The following is a 21,316-nucleotide window of genomic DNA, read 5'->3' on the forward strand; positions in this document are numbered from 1 at the left end:
TGGGTTTGTAAAGACGAAATCAAGTGATACATGAAAATCACCCATTATTTGTACTTGATTGGTTTTCCTGCCTAAAACCAGGCCTCCTTCACTCTTGAGGATTTTATAATGCTAGGTGGAGAATGTAAAAGTCATAGTAGTCTTTCTTCCTTGTCTGTTGCTCTGTCCTTCAGATACTTTTTAGTTTAGTCTTCTAATTCATTGCCTGTTAATTTACCCAGTGCAGCTTGAGAGAAAGAAGGGGGATGTATGTAAACCAGTAGAAATGACTGTCTTCCTGCAACCATGTACTCGGTGGTGGATGACATCATCAAAGCATTTTTTTCTGTTATGTATTTTGTGTTTTTATCAGATTTACCAGTTAAGACAGTTCTGTTACACTCAGAGCAGAAAACAGCTTTTAACTATTTTCTGATTATCCCTATCAGAGTCATTATACCAAATCAATGAGATTTAACAGTTGCCTTCAGAATTTATTTAAGAGTTTAAAAACATTTGACAATCCCTTAATGTGTTTATATTACAGAATATTGATCTTCATGCATTGACTGGGTGGATACCAGAAAGAATAGCTATGCATTCAGATAGCCAAACGTTCAGCAAGGATAATTCTTTCAGAATGCTTTATCAAAGGTAAACTTTTTTTTTTCTTCTCTTTCTGGTATTAAAAGAGGCTGTCTTATTTAGAATAGAGATTGTAGAAGCTGTCACTTTTAGTTAACAGGGAAATTGTCTTTAAAATAGACTTCACTTTATGTGCTTGCTACAGTCTGTCCTCAGTTATCCTCAGTGATAATCACAGTTAATCCAAACTGTAGATAATCCAAAATTTTTGAATCTGGAGATATATAACTTGGAAAAAATATTTTGCACTTACTAAATACTTACCAATTCAAGGAAAGATGGGAAAAAGAGAAGTCTGAGAATTTAAGTTATAAGTGGATAATCCACATGTAGGGACTGGAGCATTATCCAAACAATAATACACATTCAGTAGCAAACTAGACAGCTCCATGATTTGATAAATAGTATCTGTTGTGAAGAAGTGCATTTGGTATTTCACAACTTCATCCTTATTTATAAACTAAAAATTTAGCATTTGCTTTTCTTTATTGTTAGGTATCTGCCTAAAAATTGTTGTCTTGAAAATAAAGAAATATAATTTATAATATAATGACTTTAAAATATCTTCTTGTTGAAGTTTCTTCAGGGGTGATAGGGATAGCCCATTTTTTAAAAAGATTTCTACAAAAACATTTGTAGAAATTTCCATGCTAGCCACTAAACTAAAAGGAAAGATGGTGTGATCTGAAATTCTAAATGTGTTATCCTTTAATTTCTGTCTTTTTGGGGTCATTCTAGATTTCACAAGGGTGATGTCCTCATTACTGCATCAACTGGAATGATGACTGAAGCTGAAGGCGAGAAGTGGGGCCTGGTTCCCACACATGCATATGCTGTTTTGGATATTAGAGAGTTCAAGGTTTTGCCTTAAAATTTTTTCTCTTATTTTCTTATTTGGTGAGATATTGTAAGGATCCCAGTGATCATCAGACTTTTGGAAACTGACAAATCATGGTTTAGATGGAATTTTTAAACCATTCTATGTATTAACTTGACCATTGGGAATTATGGAATTAAAGGTGGGAAATGAGAGTTGACAACACAGATATTGATGTTAGGATAGACACAAAGCAGCCCCCATGGTTCCAGACTGCACGTTGGTGTTGAGGTCAGTTGCAGTGATAAGCTAGAGCTGAGAAGACACCAAGTAACTATTTGTGAAAGGAGGAAAAATAGGAAGATGCTTGGGAAAAGGACACCTGGCAGTGGGTTCGTTTGTGTGAGCAAGCGTTTGTCTTCCTTGGGGTCATTGTGTGCTGTCAGGCCTTTCAGACCCTTTGTCAGTATATACTGGGGCTTAGGTGTTCAGATGTGACTTTGTTGGTTCTTAGGTTGTTATTTTTAACTGAAAATTTGATCAGTTGTATGCATTGGAAAAATTATGAAGGAAGTGTTCATTAATAATAGAAAGTATAGTAATCAGATCAGTCAACAATAACAGAGTGCCCCTGTGTGTTAGACTGCTATTTTTAATGGAACGTATTAAATTACCATCATAACTTACTTAAGGATGAGAGATACAATCTGAGAAATTTGTTGTTAGATGATATTATTATTATGCAAATATATGTTATGCAAATATACACAAACCTAGATGGTATTGCTTACTTCACACCAGGCTATATTGTACTTGTGTGCTTGTGTCTTATAGCTTATAGTTCCTAGGGCCATGATGAACAAAACACCGTATTAATTTAATTTGAGAGAACGTGATGCCCTTGAGATATGAGGTAAATATGAGATGCATGAGGCTACTGCAACCTAACACAGCATAAACTTTTAAAAAAAATTTTTTTAGTTGTAGATGGACACAGTATCTTTATTTTATTTATTTTTATGTGGTGCTGAGGATCAGTGCCTAACATGTGCTAGACAAGTGTTCTACCACTTAGCCATAACCCCACCCAGCATAAACTTTTTTTTTAATAAGTAGAAGTACACTGTAAAATGATAGAAATACAGTAAATACATTAATCAGTAATGTAATCCTTTATTTTCAAGTATTATACTGTACTATACTTTCATACAGTTGGCAGCACAGAGGTTTGTCTACAGTGGCATTGCAATTTTAAAGATATATATATATATATATATATATATATATATATATATATATACACACAGCCTGAAGGTGATAGCTGTATATACAGTATTTTGGTTAACACAAACCTTTCAGCTTTCTTAGTTGCAAACAAATGAGCAGTGAATTGCACCTTGATATTGTGTTGGCTAGACATCACTAGGCAACAGAAATTTTTCAGTTCCATTATAAAAATTATGTATTTCACTAAAATTGGCTAAGAATATCAAATTTTATGTGATACTAAATAAGCTGAGAGGTTTGTGCTTTTCTTAAAATTGTAATTCCCACAAATGCCAGTTAAATATTGTGAATAACAGTTGTTATTGTTCAGTACTATCATGTGTGTCTTTTGTTAGAACATACTGTGAGATAAGTAGGTATTAGTGAATGTGACCAGTAGTGAGATAATGGTAAGTAAATTTTAAGTTTAGATAATGAAACAATCAATGGGAAAGTAAGTTTGAATTTGAGGAAGATTCCTGTGAAAGATATATCATTTACTTTGAATAATAGGATTTATTCTGATTGTCCAAAGTAAACTAGGTAATATGTTTATGAGAAAAATAGGAACCTGTGGTTTGACCTGAAAACAGAACAGTTTGTTAAAAAAAAAAAAAAACAAAACAAAAACAAAACTGCTGAATGCCAGTAATGTAGGAATGTCCATGAATTGCCTTTCTAGTTAAAAACAACATAGTGTCTCAATTCCTTGTTTTAGTGATTCTGTAAAGATTATTGCATTGTACTAGAGCACGTGCATGTGGAACAAACTGTGGTCCCGGGACAGGTTTCTTCACTCTAATAATGCCCACGTTTATACTGCAGTGTTGTGAATGTTACTGATTAAAAACATTAACCAGCTTGAGCAGGTATCCTACACTGTGGAGTTGGCCCCAATTTCCTTTTGTTTATGTGAGCCCTTTGTATAGTCAGGGTTAATTTTTGCCTTAAAACATTCTTCATGTGTATTAAAATTTGAGGGTTTTTCCCAGTATTCTTTCATTGGGTATATATTTGAAGAGTTTCCTGGAGTTCTCTCTCTTCTCCCACCCAGTATTGGGTATCGAACCAGGAGCTTGGCACATGGCTAAGCTACCGCTCTTCCACTGAGCTACACTCTCAGCCCCTTTTCAATTTTAATTTGAAACAGAGTTTCTCGTAACTTTGCCTGGACTGACCTCAAACTTGTGATCTTCTTGCTTCAGCCTCTTGATCTTTTTAGATGTTTTTTGGCTGATTTTATTGTCTTTATGTTGAGACATTGATTTAATTCTGATTTCTACTTTAAAATATTTCCATGTTGGCTTGGTGTGGTGGCACATACCTGTAATTGTAGCTACTCAGGAGGCTGAGGCTGGAGGATCACAAGTTTTGAGGCCAGCATGGGCAACTTAGTGGGACTCTATCACAAAACAAAATTAGAAAAGGTCTGGGGATGTAGCTCAGTGGTAGAGTACCACTGGATTCAATCCTCAATACCAAAGTCCATGTCTGTCTCATACAGATATCATCAAATGTTTATCTCTACAATCTCATTTTTGTAGGTAGACTTAGTCTTGGACTAAAGCCACCCATGATCATTTGTGACTTTCTTAATAAGATTTTTCTTAATAATATTTATTAATATTTCCATAAAGTAATAACCCTTTTTGTTTGCTTTTAACATGCTTACATATTCTGAGATCTTGTCTTCATTTTAGTCTCAGCTGTTCTTCTCTTGGGTCATTTTTGTGTCTCTTCCTGGAGATAATGTTCCATTAATAGTTGTCTGTGGAGGTACATCTCTGGTTCACACTGCTGCCTTTCAGTCCAGACATGTCTCATCATGGGATTTCTGATATCTTCCAAGGCTTTTCTATTTCTGCTATTTGGAAATAACCCATGGAAATGGGATGTTTCAACATAAACCATATTTTTTAAAAAAGATTTTTTAGCAATTCTTTCCCTATTTCGGACCCTTTGAATTGCTGGTTCTCTATTTAGCATTAAAAATCTACAGCTATTAAATCCTTGAATGTCCCTGATACCTGGAAGCTGTCTCTGAAAAGCTTAGTAGAAGTCTCTTTTCCTTTGTGTTCCTCTTTCAGAAATTGATAGAGTCCTGAAATAATGGAGATTTCCTGCTTGTGCAGAATGAGGTTTATGAAAGAAGAGTTAGAAATAAGTGTCTGTTGACCGATGTGTAGTGAGGCACAGGTGGTGGTGAAGAAATTGAGAAAATAATTGTATTATTGAAGCTTCTAGGGAATATAGCCTGAGAAAAATGAGTATCACTCATGTCTGGAAATCATATCTACTCCAAGCCACAATTTACCATCATTTAGAATAACAAAGAAATGTGAGTTTTTTCTTCTTCTTTTCTTAAATTTTAAATATCCCCCAACCAGTTTGATTTAGGACATTATCAGATAAAAGTGCATGATATTCCTAGTGGACTGCTTGAAGTAAGACAAGTATACTTTTGGAATTATCAGCTCTGTTATTTTTTAGTGTTATCAATTCTGTAGATAAATCCAGTATTTATGGAACATTTATCATACCTGAATACTGTGCCATAAACTCAGTGGAAACTTCTGATAAAGGATAATAGGGGCTGAAGGTGTAGCTCAGTGGTTAAGTGCCCCTGAGTTCAATCCCCAGTACCAAAAAAAAAAAAAAAAAAAAAAAAAAATAGTGTCACCACTTCAGAATTTATGATCTCATTGATCATATGTCTATTTGTACAAGTAGAAAGCAATATAAGGCACTATTTTAAATTAATATAATATAGATTATCAGCACTAGAAAGTTTAGAGGAACAATAATAAAAGGAAACTACTAAGTGCCAGATAGTTTGCATTATTATCACCTTTAATCCTCCCAAAAGTCTTATAGGAACACATCATAATCCTCATTTTACATATGAGTAAATACATGCTTGGAATGTAAGTGACCCACCCAGAGCCTATACACCTGTAGAATTGGCATTTGGTCCCATTTTATTCTACTTTTCTGCTGCTCATCTTCACTGAGAGAAGGTGACATGGAAAAGGCCTTCTGCAAAGGAAAACAGCATGGACTAATGCCTTTGGAGGCAAATTTACAATTTTTTATGGGTTTAGAGGAAAAACTGGAGAACAAAAGGGGGCCAGAATAGAGAAGGCTTTGAAAAGGCAGGAAATGATGCTCTAAGGCATCACTTTCAGATGAAATGTTCTACAGTGATGGGAATTTTCTCTATTTATACTGTCTCGTGCCTGAGCTTCTATACACATAGTCATTGAACGTTTGAAATGTGATTAATTTTTAAGGAACTGAATTTTAAATGTTACTTAATTTAAATAACACCATGTCTGGTTAGTGACTATAATATAGCTCTAGGAAGTTAATAATTTACAGTTTTGATCAGATATGTGATATGGTGAAAGTGTTAATTTGAAGGGAAAAAATTAATACTCAAAATTCATCCTATTAAGAGAATGGTAAAACCAATAGTATTCTAAACTTGTTTTGCAACTTAATGTTATCCCCTTTTTTAAAATACAGGGACTCCGATTTATTCAATTGAAAAATCCTTGGAGTCATTTACGTTGGAAAGGAAGATACAGTGAAAATGATATAAAAAACTGGACTCCAGAGTTGCAAAAGTATTTGAACTTTGATCCCCGAACAGCTCAGAAAATAGATAATGGTAAATATGTCTTACTTTATATTTATATTTATTAAAAAAATATTTTTCAGTACTGTGGATCTAACCCAGGGCATCATGCATGCTAGGCAAGTACTCTACCACTGAGCTATACCCCAGCCCTTTTTATTTTTTATTTTTTTGAGACAGGGTCTTACTAAGTTGCTCAGGTTGGCTTTGAATTTGTGGTTCTCCTGAGTAGCTGAGATTGCAGGTGTGAACCACCCTGCGTGGCTGATATCATGTTTTAATAAGGTGAAATGTTCTTAACTGATTTAAGTCATATATCATTAATATATTTTTAGATTAACAAAGACATTAATTTTCAGGAATATTTTGGATTTCCTGGGATGATCTCTGCCAGTATTATGATGTGATTTATTTGAGTTGGAATCCAGGGCTTTTTAAAGAATCAACATGTATTCACAGGTAACTTTTACATATTTTAGAGTATTCTACACCATTTAAATTTGAAATGTAATTGTTAATTCAGGAGGAATAGCATTCTCTTATTTTTGTCATATCCACAGATGAGCACCTTATAATAGTTGTTTTATTTCTTGGTTATGCCAAAAAATTGTAAAGAAGAATAAAACCAAAGAATCTGATAGCTTAATTGTATTTTAAACACAATACTTTTTAAAGAGTGTTATATTTTAGCTCTGTGATAAATTGAATCACTATTTTCTTCCTTGTTTACTTTATCTTTTAGTACCTGGGATGCTAAGCAAGGACCTGTGAAAGACGCCTATAGCCTAGCTAACAATCCCCAATACAAACTGGAGGTGCAATGTCCACAAGGGGGTGCTGCAGTTTGGGTTTTGCTTAGCAGACACATAACAGACAAGGTACTGATATCCTTCAACTGACACCCCATACTGAAATTCTTCTAAATAGAATTGGACCATTAATACATAATTTGATTATCAGCCTGTTTAATTTATATCGGTGCCCTGAAATTGTGTCTTCTAAGATAAATGAATATTTTCCTTTGAGGGAAGTTACACATTATAATCATACACTTAAGATCTTGTTCAAAAATCATTTCTGAAGCTGGGTGTGGTGACGCATGCCTGTAATCCCAGTAGCTCAGGAGGCTGAGAAAGGAGGATCACAAATTCAGAGCCAGCCTCAGCAACTTAGTGAGACCTGTCTGTAAATAAAATAAAAATAGGGTTGGGGATATGGCTCAGTGGCCGAGTGCCCCTGAGTTCAATCCCCAGTACCAAAAAAAGAAAGAAAAAAAAATCATCTCTGCAGAAAAAATATGAAAAGAAATCTATGTTCTTCAGTGAGGATTTGGGGTTGATCATACATACTTTAGATCTTATAAATGTTAACCTACAAATGTGTTAAAGGGGGTTTGGAAATGTTGAGTCATTGGTTCTGATTCTAAAATGGCTAACTATAATCAATATCTTAGAATTTTACCAAATACTTCATGTTGTATGGTGTTTTATTAAAATGACAGTTTAATTTAGAAACATCATGCTTTTTATGAACAGTTCAGAGAAATGCTTTTAAATGATACTTTTCCTTTTTTATTTAATTTTTAGTTGTAGATGAACACAATACCTTTATTTTATTTATTTTTATGTGGTGCTGAGGATTGAACTCAGTGCCTCGTGCATGCTAGGTGAGTGCTCTACCATTGAGCCACAACCCCAGCCTCTTTTTTCCTTTTTTAAATGTTAAGAACATTTTTGAGCCCAGTTTCCTAACACACTGAATTTTTTAAAAATTTTAGGATGATTTTGCTAATAATCGAGAATTTATCACAATGGTTGTATACAAGACTGATGGGAAAAAAGTTTATTACCCAGGTATGTGTACTAGCTAAACATTTTATTTACATGATTAAGATGAAAAATGACAAGTTTATGTTGATGATATGTAGAAATTAGAGACCCCCCAAATTTGTGACTTTTGTATTTTTGCATATTGCTATCAGGCTTTTGTAGCTGATACTTAAAGTCATGTCTTTAACCAAAAGTTCTGTGGTTTTCCATGAATTCTGGTATATAAGCCTGAGCTCTTCAGCATGGTTTATAGGGCTTTTTATATCCTGGCCTTAATGTGTCTGTCATATATATTTCCTGCCCAGCCTTTCAATGTCCTCACTTGAAGGTACTTGCTACTCCTGAATACATCATGCCCTTGCTTCCCCATTCTACCAGTGTCTTCTCTAATTATCACTCCTCTCTGCTCTCTGCCCACATGCTCCTTTAACAGCTATTCTGCTTGGTGAACATAGTTAAGATCCCACCCCAGTGTCATTTTGTTGATAACTTTTCCCACTTGCCAGGCAAAAGGCATTTTCCTACAAAGGGCTTCTGAGGCATTGCACATACTGCATAAAACCACTTTTAATAATTACTTATTAAGTGATAAAAAGGAACAGTTATAAGGCCGTAAGCAGCACTGGTGAAACTTGAATTTATATTGTAGTAGGGGAAATAGGTAATAAGAAAAAGAATCAGGTACTTGTGGTTAAAGAACTAAATGTGTTAGTAACTGATTGGTTGCTTTAGTCGGGTGGTCATGCAGGGCCTCTTTGAAAAGGGATAAGAGGAATTCTGAACAACAGAAAGGAATCGGTCATGCAGAGGCTTGGAAAAGCATTACAAGCAGAGGGAACAGTAAGTTCAAAAGGACTTATTGGCATGATTTAGGAGCAGGGCAAAAGCACGGGTAGGTGTGGTATCAGGTCAGACGGGTATGCAGAGTTCAAATCATATGAGGTTCTGTAATGCCACAGAAAAGCAATTGGAGGGTCTTAATCAGGAAAATGACATGATCTGATTTTTTTAAAAGAACATTCTTATCCTTTATATTGGAAAAAAGCAATAAATGGCAGCAGAGAAATCAATTAGGCAGTTTTATTTATGTGAGAAATGATGGTGGTTTGAGCTTGGAGTGGGGGTGGTAAGTGTAGCGATGAAGAGTGGACAGATTTGAATTTCAGTAGCATTGTCAGGACCTGAGTTGATTTGTGGAGCAAAGAGGAATCAAGGATGACTGCACTTTTTTGTTAAATTGGAGATATGTATTAGATATCCAAGCAAAGATGCCCAGGGGAGCAGTTGGATTTTTGAGGTATAAGGTTGGGATGAGAGGTACAGATTGAGGAGTCAGGGGCATATAAATAACCTTTGAAGACAGGACTACATAATAAACCATTTTCGGAGACAACTGTAAATAGAGTTGAACATCCAGGATTCTCATACATTTTGAGGTTGAACAAAGTAACAGTTGTCTATAAAAGAATTTGAACAGAGTGCCTGATGAAACGGAGAGGTTTGATATAACCCAAGCAAAAAAAAATATTTCAAAAGGAAGAGTGGACAGCTGCATCTTTTCCTGTTTGAGAGGTCAAATAACATTAGGTTGGAGAAGAGATTTGGCATCCTGGCAGTCATTGTTGACCTTGACAAGAACAGGTGCTGTTGAGTGGATTGGTTTAAGAAGAGAATGTGATCTAAGGAAGCAATTGTTGACAGTTCTTTCAAGGTGAAATATGCAAAGGTATAGTGTTTTGTTTAATTATGGGAAAATATGACAATTTTATCCATTACACTGTGTTGAAGGAAGGCAGTCTTCTTAGTCAATATTCCCTAGGTTCTGGAGTGGTTATGGCACATAGTAGGCCCAGAGAAAAATACCAAGTTAAACTAGCTATTTTTCATATGTTGGTCATTATAAAAGAAATATCATGCATGTGTTTCTAGTATAAAAATATTATATGGCTTTTCAGTTTCCAATATGCTTGTTATTTTTATTTTAAAAGTAAAGATGATTCGATATTTTTAAAACAGTGCACCCTCTTTTAATTATAGTGATTTTACTCTTTCAGAGTAGTTTCAGATTTACAGTTTTATTTTCATCACAACACCTTAAGGTATATAAGAGAAGCCTTGTTCCCCAGTGACAGAAGAGTGAACTGAGACATAGGTTAAAAACCTTGCTCAAGATCACAGATGTGCCATTCTTTCTCTTCTCATTAGATTACACCACCTTTAAGCATTAGAGACTTGAGATACTAAAATGTTTAGTTTTTTGAATACAGCATATTATAAATATTCACTGTTCCTAGATAAACTAAGTGATATACAGCATTGATATTAAGTGATATATAATAATTGATATGCCTAATTATAATTCCTAAAATGATTTATCAGGCTTGATTAATGATACTAGCAAAGAATGTACCATTTGGCATTGTTTGTAATCACATTGAAAACAAATCTGAATATCCAGATTTTCTTAATATGGTACCAGTTAATGTTTCATATTCATATGATGGAATACTCTATGGGCAGTTAGAAGTAATAAATGCTGTATAGAACAATACAGATCTTAAAACACATTTTTAAAATGTAAGATAAAACAAAACATATATAGGTCTAATATCATTTAATCGAGAATTCTAGGGACCAGAAGTGTTGATTTTGTAATATCCCTAATCAGAAAATCTGAAATCCTCTGAAGTCCATAGCATTTGGGGATTAGGGATGCTCAAGATGTACTTACACAGAAAACAATTGTTCATTCATTTTAGGATAGTATATTTATATGTATTAAAATCTGAAAAGTGACCACCAAATCCATCAGCAGAAGGAGTTTAACAGTGGCGGTTAAAAGTAATTTTGTTTAATAAAGCAGCCAATATGACTTCCCAAAATTTTAACTTAATTCTCAGTCATGGGGAATGATAGATATTTTTTATGTACTTTTTTTGTATCTTTAAATTTTTTTCACCCCAAAATAAAAAAAAAAAAACAACTAATGCTGACTTTAAAATCCTCTACTGGACCACGGGTTGTGGTGGTGCATGCCTAGTAATCCCAGTGACTCAGACTGAGGCAGGAGTATCACAAGTACAAAACCAGCCTAACAACTTAGTGAGGCCCTAGGCACTTTGCAAGACCCTGTCTTAAAAACAAAAAAATTTTTTTTTCACATTTTTTTTAGTTGTAGATGGACACAATACTTTTACTTAATTTATTTATATATGGTGCTGAGGATCAAACCCAATGCCTCAACCATGCTGGGCAAGCACTCTACCACTGAGTCACAACCCCAGTCCCTCAAATACAAATTTTAAAAAAGGGTTGGGATGTAGCTTAGTAGTAAAGTGTACCTGGGCTCATTCTCTAGTACCAAAAAATAAAATCCTCTACTGGAGAAAAATGAACTGAGCATGTAGTAGGGATTATTGAAATTCAGGACAAACCAAATAGCAAGGATTATTATGCCTCATAGAACATATTCTGAAAGATTGCTTTTGCATGTTAGAAACTAAAGTTTTAAATTGAAATCATACTTCACTAATATCAATAAAAACTGAATTCAGGGGATGTCTGTCCATGTACTTACTTTTCCTACTACCAGCCATACAGTTGCAAAAAGTAAAGAAAGAAAAAAGTGTCCTGTTCTGTAAACCTCCTGTCTGTTTGCAGCTGACCCACCTCCATACATTGATGGAATTCGAATTAACAGTCCTCATTATTTGACTAAGATAAAGCTGACCACGCCTGGCACTCATACCTTTACATTAGTGGTTTCTCAATATGAAAAGCAGAATACTATCCATTACACAGTGCGGGTAAGTAAAACCAACATGCAATGACAAAACCCAATAAAAGTTACATAATGTGTTCTGCTTTGTAAATGGGATTATTTGAAGAAAATTTTTTCTGAAAATTCATTTTTTTCTATTTTTGTGTTTATCGATTTATTTATTATGATGCATCCTGTATAAAACAGTTTTTGAGAAGCAGTGTTTTATACTTTGAAGATTTTCAGTTAATAGTTTAGTCCTGAGATAATAGGTGTATTGAACTAATAAATTCAGTTTTAAAGCATGAAATAAAAACTTCTAGTTTACATAATACTTGTAAAAAGACAACTTTGAACCTTTATAATGACCTTTAGATTTGTTTGCCATATGTAAGTAAAATAATTGAATTTGAATAGATTTTTTAGTTTGAAGGACACTGGGAAGGCTACCACTCCTTCATTCTTCAGATGCAAAAGCCAAGGCCTAGAAAGATTTTGTCCCTGCATCACTCAGTGGCAGAGAAAGCTAAGATCCCTAGCTTCCCAGTTCATTAAACCTCACATGAACCCAGACTGCCTATAGATTAATGATTTGTTAATGGCAACAAACTTTCTAGCCTTAGAATATTCTATATATAATATATACATGCATATATATTCATATATATACACATATTTTAAGTACAACAAAGCTTATTAGGAAAAGAATGCACTCAATAGTGACGGGGAAAGGATGACCAATTACTCTTCTGTTTTCCATTTTTGTTGCATTACCTAATATGTGTATTTTTAAAACAGCATCTGCACTAAATGTACATTTTTTTAGTTGTAGATGGACACAGTGCCTTTATTTTCATGTGATGCTGAGGATCAAACCCAGTGCCTCATGTGTGTAGGCAAGCACTTTACTACTGAGTGACAAACTCAGCTCCTAATATATTCTTTTATCCCCTTGATCTTTTCATAAGTAGAAAGTTTCTCAATATAATTTTTTTAACACTATATTTTTCTAATCTAGGTATATTCAGCTTGCAGCTTTACGTTTTCAAAGATTCCCTCACCATACACTTTATCAAAACGGGTAAGAAAATTCTTTCAGAATTCCCTTTCCCATTTTATTCTTCACAGTTTATTATGAAATAAATATTTGGTAGGAATATAAGGGAAACACTGTAGCATCCAGAACACAAGATCTTCATTGATCAGCATTAGGTGTCTCTGTGGATAGAAACCAAGTGGTTCAAAGAAAAAAGATTAACATAAACCCTGGTTGTTAGAAAAGTTCATGTGGATGAACATTTAAAGCAGAATTTGAGAATAACTTTGCAGATGGGGTGGAGGCACAAAGTGGAATTTTTTAAGGTAGAAAGTTTTGTCTTTAAAATAGAATGGTTGAAGTTCTGTTAATGCAGAAACTTTTTTTTTTTTAATTATTAGATTAATGGAAAGTGGAGTGGTCAGAGTGCTGGAGGTTGTGGAAATTTTCCAGAGACTCACAAAAATAATCCCATCTACCAATTCCACATAGAAAAGACTGGGCCAGTACTGATTGAACTAAGAGGACCGAGGTTTGTGATGAGTGGCTTTTGCAAATTGATATTAAAAATGAACTGAAACAAAGTTTAGAAACAACCTATGCATATGTGGACATTTGATTCATGATAGTGATGGTATTTAGAGGAATGGGGAAAGGACTGTCTTCAACAAATGGTGTGGAATAGCTGAGTACCCATATATTAAGCGGTGATTAGATCCCCATCTTACATCAAATCTAAAAATTCTAGCCGGATTAGACTTAAACGTGAAAGGCAAAACAGTACAAGTTTCTAGGAAGCAAATTTATTGACCTGAAATACAATAATTCTCTACAATTTTGTCACATCTAAATTATTCCTTTAATTACTAATTTGGAATGTTATGTCTATCATCTGCTAATTATTTTTATAAACCTAGACTTTATTCCATTACTTGCTTTCCTGCCTATTAGAGTAGCTGTCATTCAAATTTAAAACATGAAATACTGTGTTCTTTTAAATTATTCCCTGGGGAACCTTTTTTTTTTAAACAAAGTAATCTTTGTATTTATAGCTTCAAATAAAACATAAAATGGTACTTTATATAATTGAGTAAAAATAGCATACATGGTTTCAGAATACTATTTACTCCTATTGAAGCTTGAGAAAGCATATATTTTATCTGATAGTAAATCTGCACTTTACATATGATTAAATCATGTATTTACAGCAATTTGCTAATACAGTAATGTTCGTTTTTAATACTAGGCAATACAGTGTTGGATTTGAGGTTGTAACAGTTTCTATGGCGGGTGATCCTGGTCCCCATGGCTTTTCGAGAAAATCTAGTGGTGATTATAGGTAATGTTGGCATTTTGATTGTATTCAATTTATAGTTTTTTTGTGGCATTTTCTTCTATAAACCCTATTCTATCCCCTGAATATAGGTGTGGATTTTGCTACCTGGAAATAGAAAATATACCTGCTGGGATCTTCAACATCATTCCCAGTACTTTTTTGCCTAAACAAGAAGGACCTTTTTTCTTAGACTTCAACAGTGTCATCCCTATCAAGACAACACAACTTCAGTGATGGAGAATTCTCAGCAGTTATTGGATTTTAGACTTACCAACATGAGCTTTTCAAACGTCTTCAGGATGATAAACAGAATGGAATTAAATGTAACATGTTACAGTAGAATCTGGTGCTTGTCATGGTGTTTGGTAAGAATTATATGTAGCTGGGATTACCTTAATCACCTAGAAGTACTGTTTACAAGGTTTTGTATATAGAGAGGTGGCTTGCATTTAGGGACTACTTTGTATAAAAAATGTGCATCTGATTAAAGATTAGACTCAGTCATCACTGTGAGATGCCTTTGCTAAGAGAACAAGGGAACCAGATGAGGAAAGCAAGGGACAGATTCATTGAGTGGAAATGGCAGGCAGGCTGTTTTTTAATATTTTGAAATATTTACATGTTTCCCTTTTTTACAGAGCATGTTGTAAGTTAAATCTGGTCGTGTTGACTCCACTGTACATCTCACTGATTACCAAGTGAATCATGTCACTATAACCAATTTTAATTTTGCATTTATGATTTTAAATATTTGTTTTCCCAAATGTTATAAAATAAAGCTTTAAGAAGTACTAATTAGCTTAGCGTGAAGATGCTTAGGCTGAAGAATGAAGGCTGTTGTTAGATACCCATCTGCCATTGAAGTAGAGAACTGAGGTATATTCAGTGTTTTATCAGGTTGATGAAAGTACATCTAAGATTGAAGACATTACAATTTAGTTTGTAGAGTCTGAAAATTGCTGTATAGTTCAGTATTCTTGTGATAACAGCACTTTGAAGAAAGTGAGAATTTAGTATGTGGTAATTGGGTTACATAGTATAGAAAAGTGAATTACCAAGAACTAGTGTTGTATGAATTTCCAGGTGTTTACATAAAAATCCATCAGAATACTTGAGATTTTAAAGGTCTGAAAATTAGTAGGGTGGGATTTTTCATTGTCTCTACTTTATAATTATCAAAACTTATTTTGTATTTCTATTGCCTTTAATTGAAATAAAATGTTTATACATATGAAAACTGCATAGTTTAGAGAGCTTGACTAATTTAGTAACAAAGAGGTTATCTGCATGAAAATGACTTCAAAATTTTCAGTGGCAGATAATTATATTGTGCTTTTTAGCACTCCCCCCCCCAAAAAAAAAAATACTGGATCACACTCAGGACCTTACTTGTGCTGGGCACGTGCTCTACCACTGAGCTACATTCTCAGCCCTTTACTTTGAGATGGGGTCTGGCAACATTGCCCTGGCTGGCCTAGAACCTACAGTCCTTCTGCCACAGTGCCTGTCGCATGTAAGCTAGATTAGACACTGATTTGACCCTCATGTGTGAAAGATCCTGTGCAGCATGCATATATAAGACCTAATCCCTATCTTCAAATCTGTAGAGATCTACAGTGTGAACAGTTTAATATATTACAATGTTAAATTCCATAACAGCTCTAAATAGAGCTCTGTGGTACAAAGGAAAAAGTAATTCTGCCAGGATCATTGTAAAAAAATCTTACTTGAAGAGTTATTTTAACTTGAAGGTAAAGCCTCAAGAGGCAGATTAACTGCTGGCTACATTTTTATAATCTTCCCAGTAGCTGAAGTATAGGCACTATTATTTCCTTCTACAATTGAGGAAATTAAAAAAAAATCTTTAAGCTCTTAGGCTTAACTATATATACTTAATTGTCGATGGACATTTATTTTGTATATTTATATTTGGTGCTGAGAATCGAACCCAGTGCCTCACACATGCTAGGCAAGCCCTCTACTACTGAGCCACCACCCCGAGCTTAAAGATCTTACCCCAGGTTCACAAGCTGTCTATCCAGAGTCCCAACTGCTGTAATTAAAGCAGATGGACACAGACCTATTTGTAGGAAGGTAACTGCCTTGAATGAGTTGGAGATAGAATTGAAGGGCCTGGGTATGATCCCTAAATCACAACAGTGGGACAGATTTGAAACAGGAAGAACTAGTCAGGAATTGCTAAAGGGAGGTGGAAGATGACTCAGGTTTCTAATTTCAGTATGTGTACAGATGCTCGGAATCAGAAGATACTTTTTAAAGTAAATTTGTCCAGAAAAATTCAGATCTGGAATTGGCGTGTGCTCCACTTAAAAAAAATCAGAAGTTAAATGTGAATTCAATATGGCTAAGAACCAATTTAGGGGAACTGTGTTTTTAGAAGTGATAAATGCAAAGACGCGACAAGGATCGTGGGGAAAGTGAAGTCGAACAGGGAATTCTAAATAAAGGTCAGATATTGCAAAGAGAAAGTTAAAAGGCAGGAGCTACATGAAGTGGGGTCAGGTTACTTTAACCTGGAAATGTGAAAACAACATGAGGGTGATAACGTGAAAGGTCAAAGGGTGGTCTGCATCCCCTTCCTGGTGCAGGAGACAAGCAAGTGGGAAAGGGGAATAGACAGGAAACCAGATTATTAAGTCCCGCCACCCCAGGAGGGGATACAGCACTGTACCTTGGTTTTCTAGGCTTTGTCTTCTTAAAGACAAGGGAAAGAATAGAAGATTCCATCCAATTTTCATTCTCTGTAAGAAGTACTTAGAGAAATACACACATATGGTACAGCACTCTGGGTAACAGAGCCAGAAATTCACCACCCATTAGATTCAGAACATTAGACTATACAACTTGTCTCCTAGGAACATTGTAGGAACTTTTAACCATCCCAGTTTTGGCAGCTTTTCCAAATGTTTTTTTTTTTCCCCCCTTTCCTTTAGAAAGGGGGATAGAAATGAGCAGTGCCTCAATTGCAGGAAATGGGTTCTGCTAACAGTTATTCAAGAAAGTCTCCATCTCTCTATTAGAATCCATGGTGCAAGGAGATTATGAGAGAAAGGACTGGGAAGATAGGATCATCATAACTCAAGTACACGGCTTAGTACACAATCGTGCATGCCTGTAATCAACTCAGGAGATGGAGGCAGGAGGATCCTCAGTTTGAAGCTATCCTCAGCAACTCGCTGAGACTCTCAAAAAAGGACTGGCGGAATAAAAGTGCCCTGGGTTCCATCCCCAGTACTGGAAACGAAAGCTAGAAAACCCAAATATAGTAAAAGGGACTTGGATGAACTTTGAAATGAAGTAGGTAAAGTACCTTAATACCCTCATGATTACCGTGTTACCCTGCACTTTTCCCACTGCATGCCTTTAAGTTGAAAAGCACACATTGAAAGTAGGCAGATTAACAGCCCAGCATAACATTGGCACTGATCCTTTCCCCAATCAGAAAAGTACTTTACAACCACTTGGAGAGCTTTTGAAAGTGCAACACCAAGTGTACCACAGGCCAGTTAAACCGTCTCTGGGAACAAGACAATAGCTGAGAGCCGCCTCTTGGCACCACCACCAGCATGTTTCCTCACTGCTCTGCATCAGCAGGAGTGGGATTTTAATTCAAACTTTGGCCTTAATTATAATTCATGACCTACTGATGACAAGAAAGATGACCACTGCATTCCATGCTCTTCCTACTGCAAGAGGCAGCCACTGCTGGGATTTGATGTCTCTCTCTCACATACACACACAGGAAAAAAAAGAAAAGTTTTCATAAGCAGTTTTTATTACACTCAAAGGTCTTAAGACAAGTACAAAATAACCTTGTAATCAGGATACTGTATCAGTCAATAAAAAAGGAGAAACCACTACAGTATGAAGATATACAAATGACTAAAGTATACAGTTCTGACAGTTAACAGACAACTTGAAATGGGGAGAGCTTTCTTTCAGAAATGCTAAATTTTCTTGAAACAGGACAAATAAAATATAGTGCTCTAAATATGCATAATCATGAAAACAAAGAAGAGCAGTCTTAACACTTATACTATTAGCATAGCAGACTCCATTGCGTCTATTAAACAGCCTTAGCCAACACATGCCTACTCCCTTTTCTAGCTTTAAGGACAGTTTCCTCTAAGGAATACTAGTGCAGCATGACCTTAAATAATTTATTTTTAAAGTTACAATCTACAGAGAAATTAACACCTTGTCAATCTAGATATAACAATGGCAACCATTCTTCACATGCACTTCTCTTAGAATAAATCCCCTTGGCTGGCAGGATAAGGTTATGTTATAGAACCTTCTCCCCAAAGCCACAAATCCCCTCTATCACCTGTCCCTGCTACCCTCATCCCCCCTTCCCCACACTGACATTCACCTTCCCCCTCCCCCCCAGAAAAGTGCAGTTCATGGTAGCCTTCCTAGAAATGGTTTTTGATGAATGTCCCAGCATACATGCTTTTTTTTTTTTTTAAAGTCACCTCTGAACACCAGAGGTAATAAAAATGAATTGTGTTCTTGCATTTCATTTTAAGCCTTCACTAGGTCAAAAAGGTGTGCTCTGAGTATTTGAGTTTTTGTTGTGTGGGGTTTTTTAAAAAAATATTTAGATGCTCTGGGATATAATGGGAGAGAACATCTCAGTTTCCCCAAACAAACTGAGGGTCAGAAGGGAAAGAGATGCACACTGGGGCCCCCAGTTTGGCTAAGCTTCCAGCTCTCTTCCTGGCTCGTTTTCTTTCACAGGAACTAATTATTGCTTCCTCAGCACTGATACAGGGACTGCTCTGCAAAGGCTGTGACCCTGGTCATAGTCCACCTGTAACAACCCTGCTCTGTAAAACAAGCCCAAGAGCTCTTACCAGACGGAAATTCTTCAGCCCTCAAGGTCACTGAAACTTCGTTAGTGCAGTTTAGAGTAGATGCTTAAGATTTGGCATATATTAAATGATTATTGGCACAACTTTCTCCAGTTTCATGTATAAATATTGATTTGCGCATGGGCCATAGCCCTGGATGTGTCAGCCAATCTGCACCATTTTTAGGTCAGCAATAATCCCATCTCTTCCCTTTGAGCACTGGAGGGAAAGCTGTTTCATCCGGGTCTCCAAGGCCTGGCCCTCCAGGGAGGTGTTGCTTTGGCTCTTGCCCCTGCTACCACCACCACTGCGGTTGCTGAGACCTTGATTGTTGTTGGCTTTGTCACTGGTTTTATTCTCTGCCCCTTCTGCCCTGTCTCCTGTAGAGATTACAAAAGTTACCAAGTGGGTATTGATAGAAAATTCCACGTTCCTCGGTCACGAGCCAATTAGCTAACTCAGCCCTCTAGAATTCCCAGCATGGCCCACAGTGCATATCAGGTTCCCTAGCACATGATCGCTAACAGCTTTTATTCCTCAGTGTTTTATACATCCCTTTCATTAGTGATGAATTTGTCATTTTCATTTTGTATCTAGGAAACAAACCTCTCTAGCAGGTGCTTGCCAAGGGGACTGTTCTGAGGATAGAGGACATAGGTACTACTTTATTAAGGCCAGTGAGGAAGATCCAGAAACCCCCCAGAACAGCCCTTGGAAACAATCCCAGTGATCAAGGCCAACAGGATATTCATAGACCCAGGAGGGCACTGCTGGGAGCCCCGAGAGCTGGCAGAAGTCTGTAGCAGTACATAGGCCAGGCAGCAGGTCATCTAGGATGGGACGAGAAGGCTGTGACTCACCTCGTTCTCCCTCACATTCGGGGGAGGAGGCCCCGCTGCATTCACTTCGAGGACCCAGCACTGGGAACATCAGCCCAAATTCTGATAGGGACACTGGGCTGGGCAGATCCAGGCTGCCAGGCCTTGTGACTGCAGGGAACTGGTCAGGTATCTCAGATGGGCTCGTTGGTCCTGAACTAAAGCTGGACACAGACTGGGTTTCTGAGTCATCTTCAGACACAAAGTTGCTACAGTTGTCATCTTCAAAGGCCTCCGAGGCCACTGGGGATGAGAGAGAGAACACCAGTCACATGGAATCTGATAGGTGGTAGTAACCGAGTTCCTTCAACACTCACAGAAGTGCTTGTTGCTGGCAGTGACACAGCACAGGGACTGCAGAATCTGTCCATGAGGTGCCTAACAGGCGAGTGTGACCCCGAGCCTGTCTCTTTGCAGTGTCCAAAGCAGCACGAAGCAAAGCAGCTGGATCCTTTGGATTGTCAGTGTCCCTAGAGTAACCTCAACCCCTGCCCTAGAAATCAGGGTTACCAGACTCTGCAGAGGGAGGAAGATGAATTCAGCCACAGATCAGGACCTCTTCTCCACCTCAGTTACCACCAAAACAGAAACAGGAAGAGGTGCTAGCCCACTGGAATGGATCCCAAACAGAGCCAGTCTTTCCAAGAAGACTGAAGAGGGTTGGGGCTGTGGCTCAGTGATAGAGCGCTTGCCTCACATGCATAGAGCACTGAGTTCGATCCTCAGCACTACATAAATAAGTAAAATAAATAAAGGTATTGTGTCCATTTACAATTAAAAGGAAAAAAAAAAAGACTTGAGAACTTTCTCATAGGGCCAAAAAAGCAAAAGCTGCCCCATATGGAATATCTGTGGGGATTTCTGTTTCCTTCCAGGTAACTTCTGATCTTGTAAAAGACACACTTAAGACCGGACAGACTGGGTGCAGTGGCATACACCTAAAATCCCAGTGATTCAGTAGGCTGAGGAGGAGGAACACAGGTTTGACGCCAGCCTCAGCAACTTAGTGAGACCCTGTCTCAGAAGGACCAGGGATGTAGCTCAGTGGCAGAGCACTTTGGGCTCAGTCTCCACTACCGAAAATTGAAAACAAAACAAAACCCACCTAGATCACTATTTGCCGCAAAGAACAAAACTCATACAGTGTTCTGTACCTTAGTTTGTGGACCAGAATAACCAAGGCCCAGTTCATGTTTTTTTCCCTGGGTTTTAGAGCCTTTCAGCTTTAACTAATGTTCCTTTCAGCCTGCACACAGCTC

General features: G+C 36.6%; 2 protein-coding genes across 4 annotated transcripts in view; one reads left to right on the plus strand and one right to left on the minus strand.

Moving 5' to 3' along the window:
• Nucleotides 1-18,791, plus strand: part of CAPN7 (calpain 7) — a 41,868-nt gene extending 23,077 nt beyond the window's left edge. Inside the window, exons 11-21 of one of the 2 annotated variants that reach the window (XM_081286998.1) lie at nt 527-633; nt 1,363-1,483; nt 6,233-6,377; nt 6,704-6,803; nt 7,087-7,222; nt 8,122-8,197; nt 11,834-11,979; nt 12,952-13,014; nt 13,371-13,501; nt 14,216-14,308; nt 14,395-18,791. In XM_081286998.1, coding sequence (XP_081143124.1) covers nt 527-633; nt 1,363-1,483; nt 6,233-6,377; nt 6,704-6,803; nt 7,087-7,222; nt 8,122-8,197; nt 11,834-11,979; nt 12,952-13,014; nt 13,371-13,501; nt 14,216-14,308; nt 14,395-14,539 — 1,263 coding nt within the window. In that variant the 3' untranslated portion in view covers nt 14,540-18,791. The remainder of the gene's footprint in view (nt 1-526; nt 634-1,362; nt 1,484-6,232; nt 6,378-6,703; nt 6,804-7,086; nt 7,223-8,121; nt 8,198-11,833; nt 11,980-12,951; nt 13,015-13,370; nt 13,502-14,215; nt 14,309-14,394) is intronic. The other variant, XM_081286999.1, reaches the window with a different exon arrangement.
• SH3BP5 (SH3 domain binding protein 5) overlaps nt 18,079-21,316 on the minus strand; it is a 71,854-nt gene continuing 68,616 nt past the window's right edge. For both annotated transcript variants that reach the window (XM_081287000.1, XM_081287001.1), the window contains 2 exons: nt 20,040-20,300; nt 18,079-19,559 (listed from right to left, as the gene is read on the minus strand). In XM_081287000.1, coding sequence (XP_081143126.1) covers nt 19,342-19,559; nt 20,040-20,300 — 479 coding nt within the window. In that variant the 3' untranslated portion in view covers nt 18,079-19,341. The remainder of the gene's footprint in view (nt 19,560-20,039; nt 20,301-21,316) is intronic.

This window comes from Spermophilus citellus, assembly GCF_964194105.1.
Source record: "Spermophilus citellus genome assembly, chromosome: 3".
In the NCBI taxonomy this organism is placed as follows: Eukaryota; Metazoa; Chordata; class Mammalia; order Rodentia; family Sciuridae; genus Spermophilus; species Spermophilus citellus.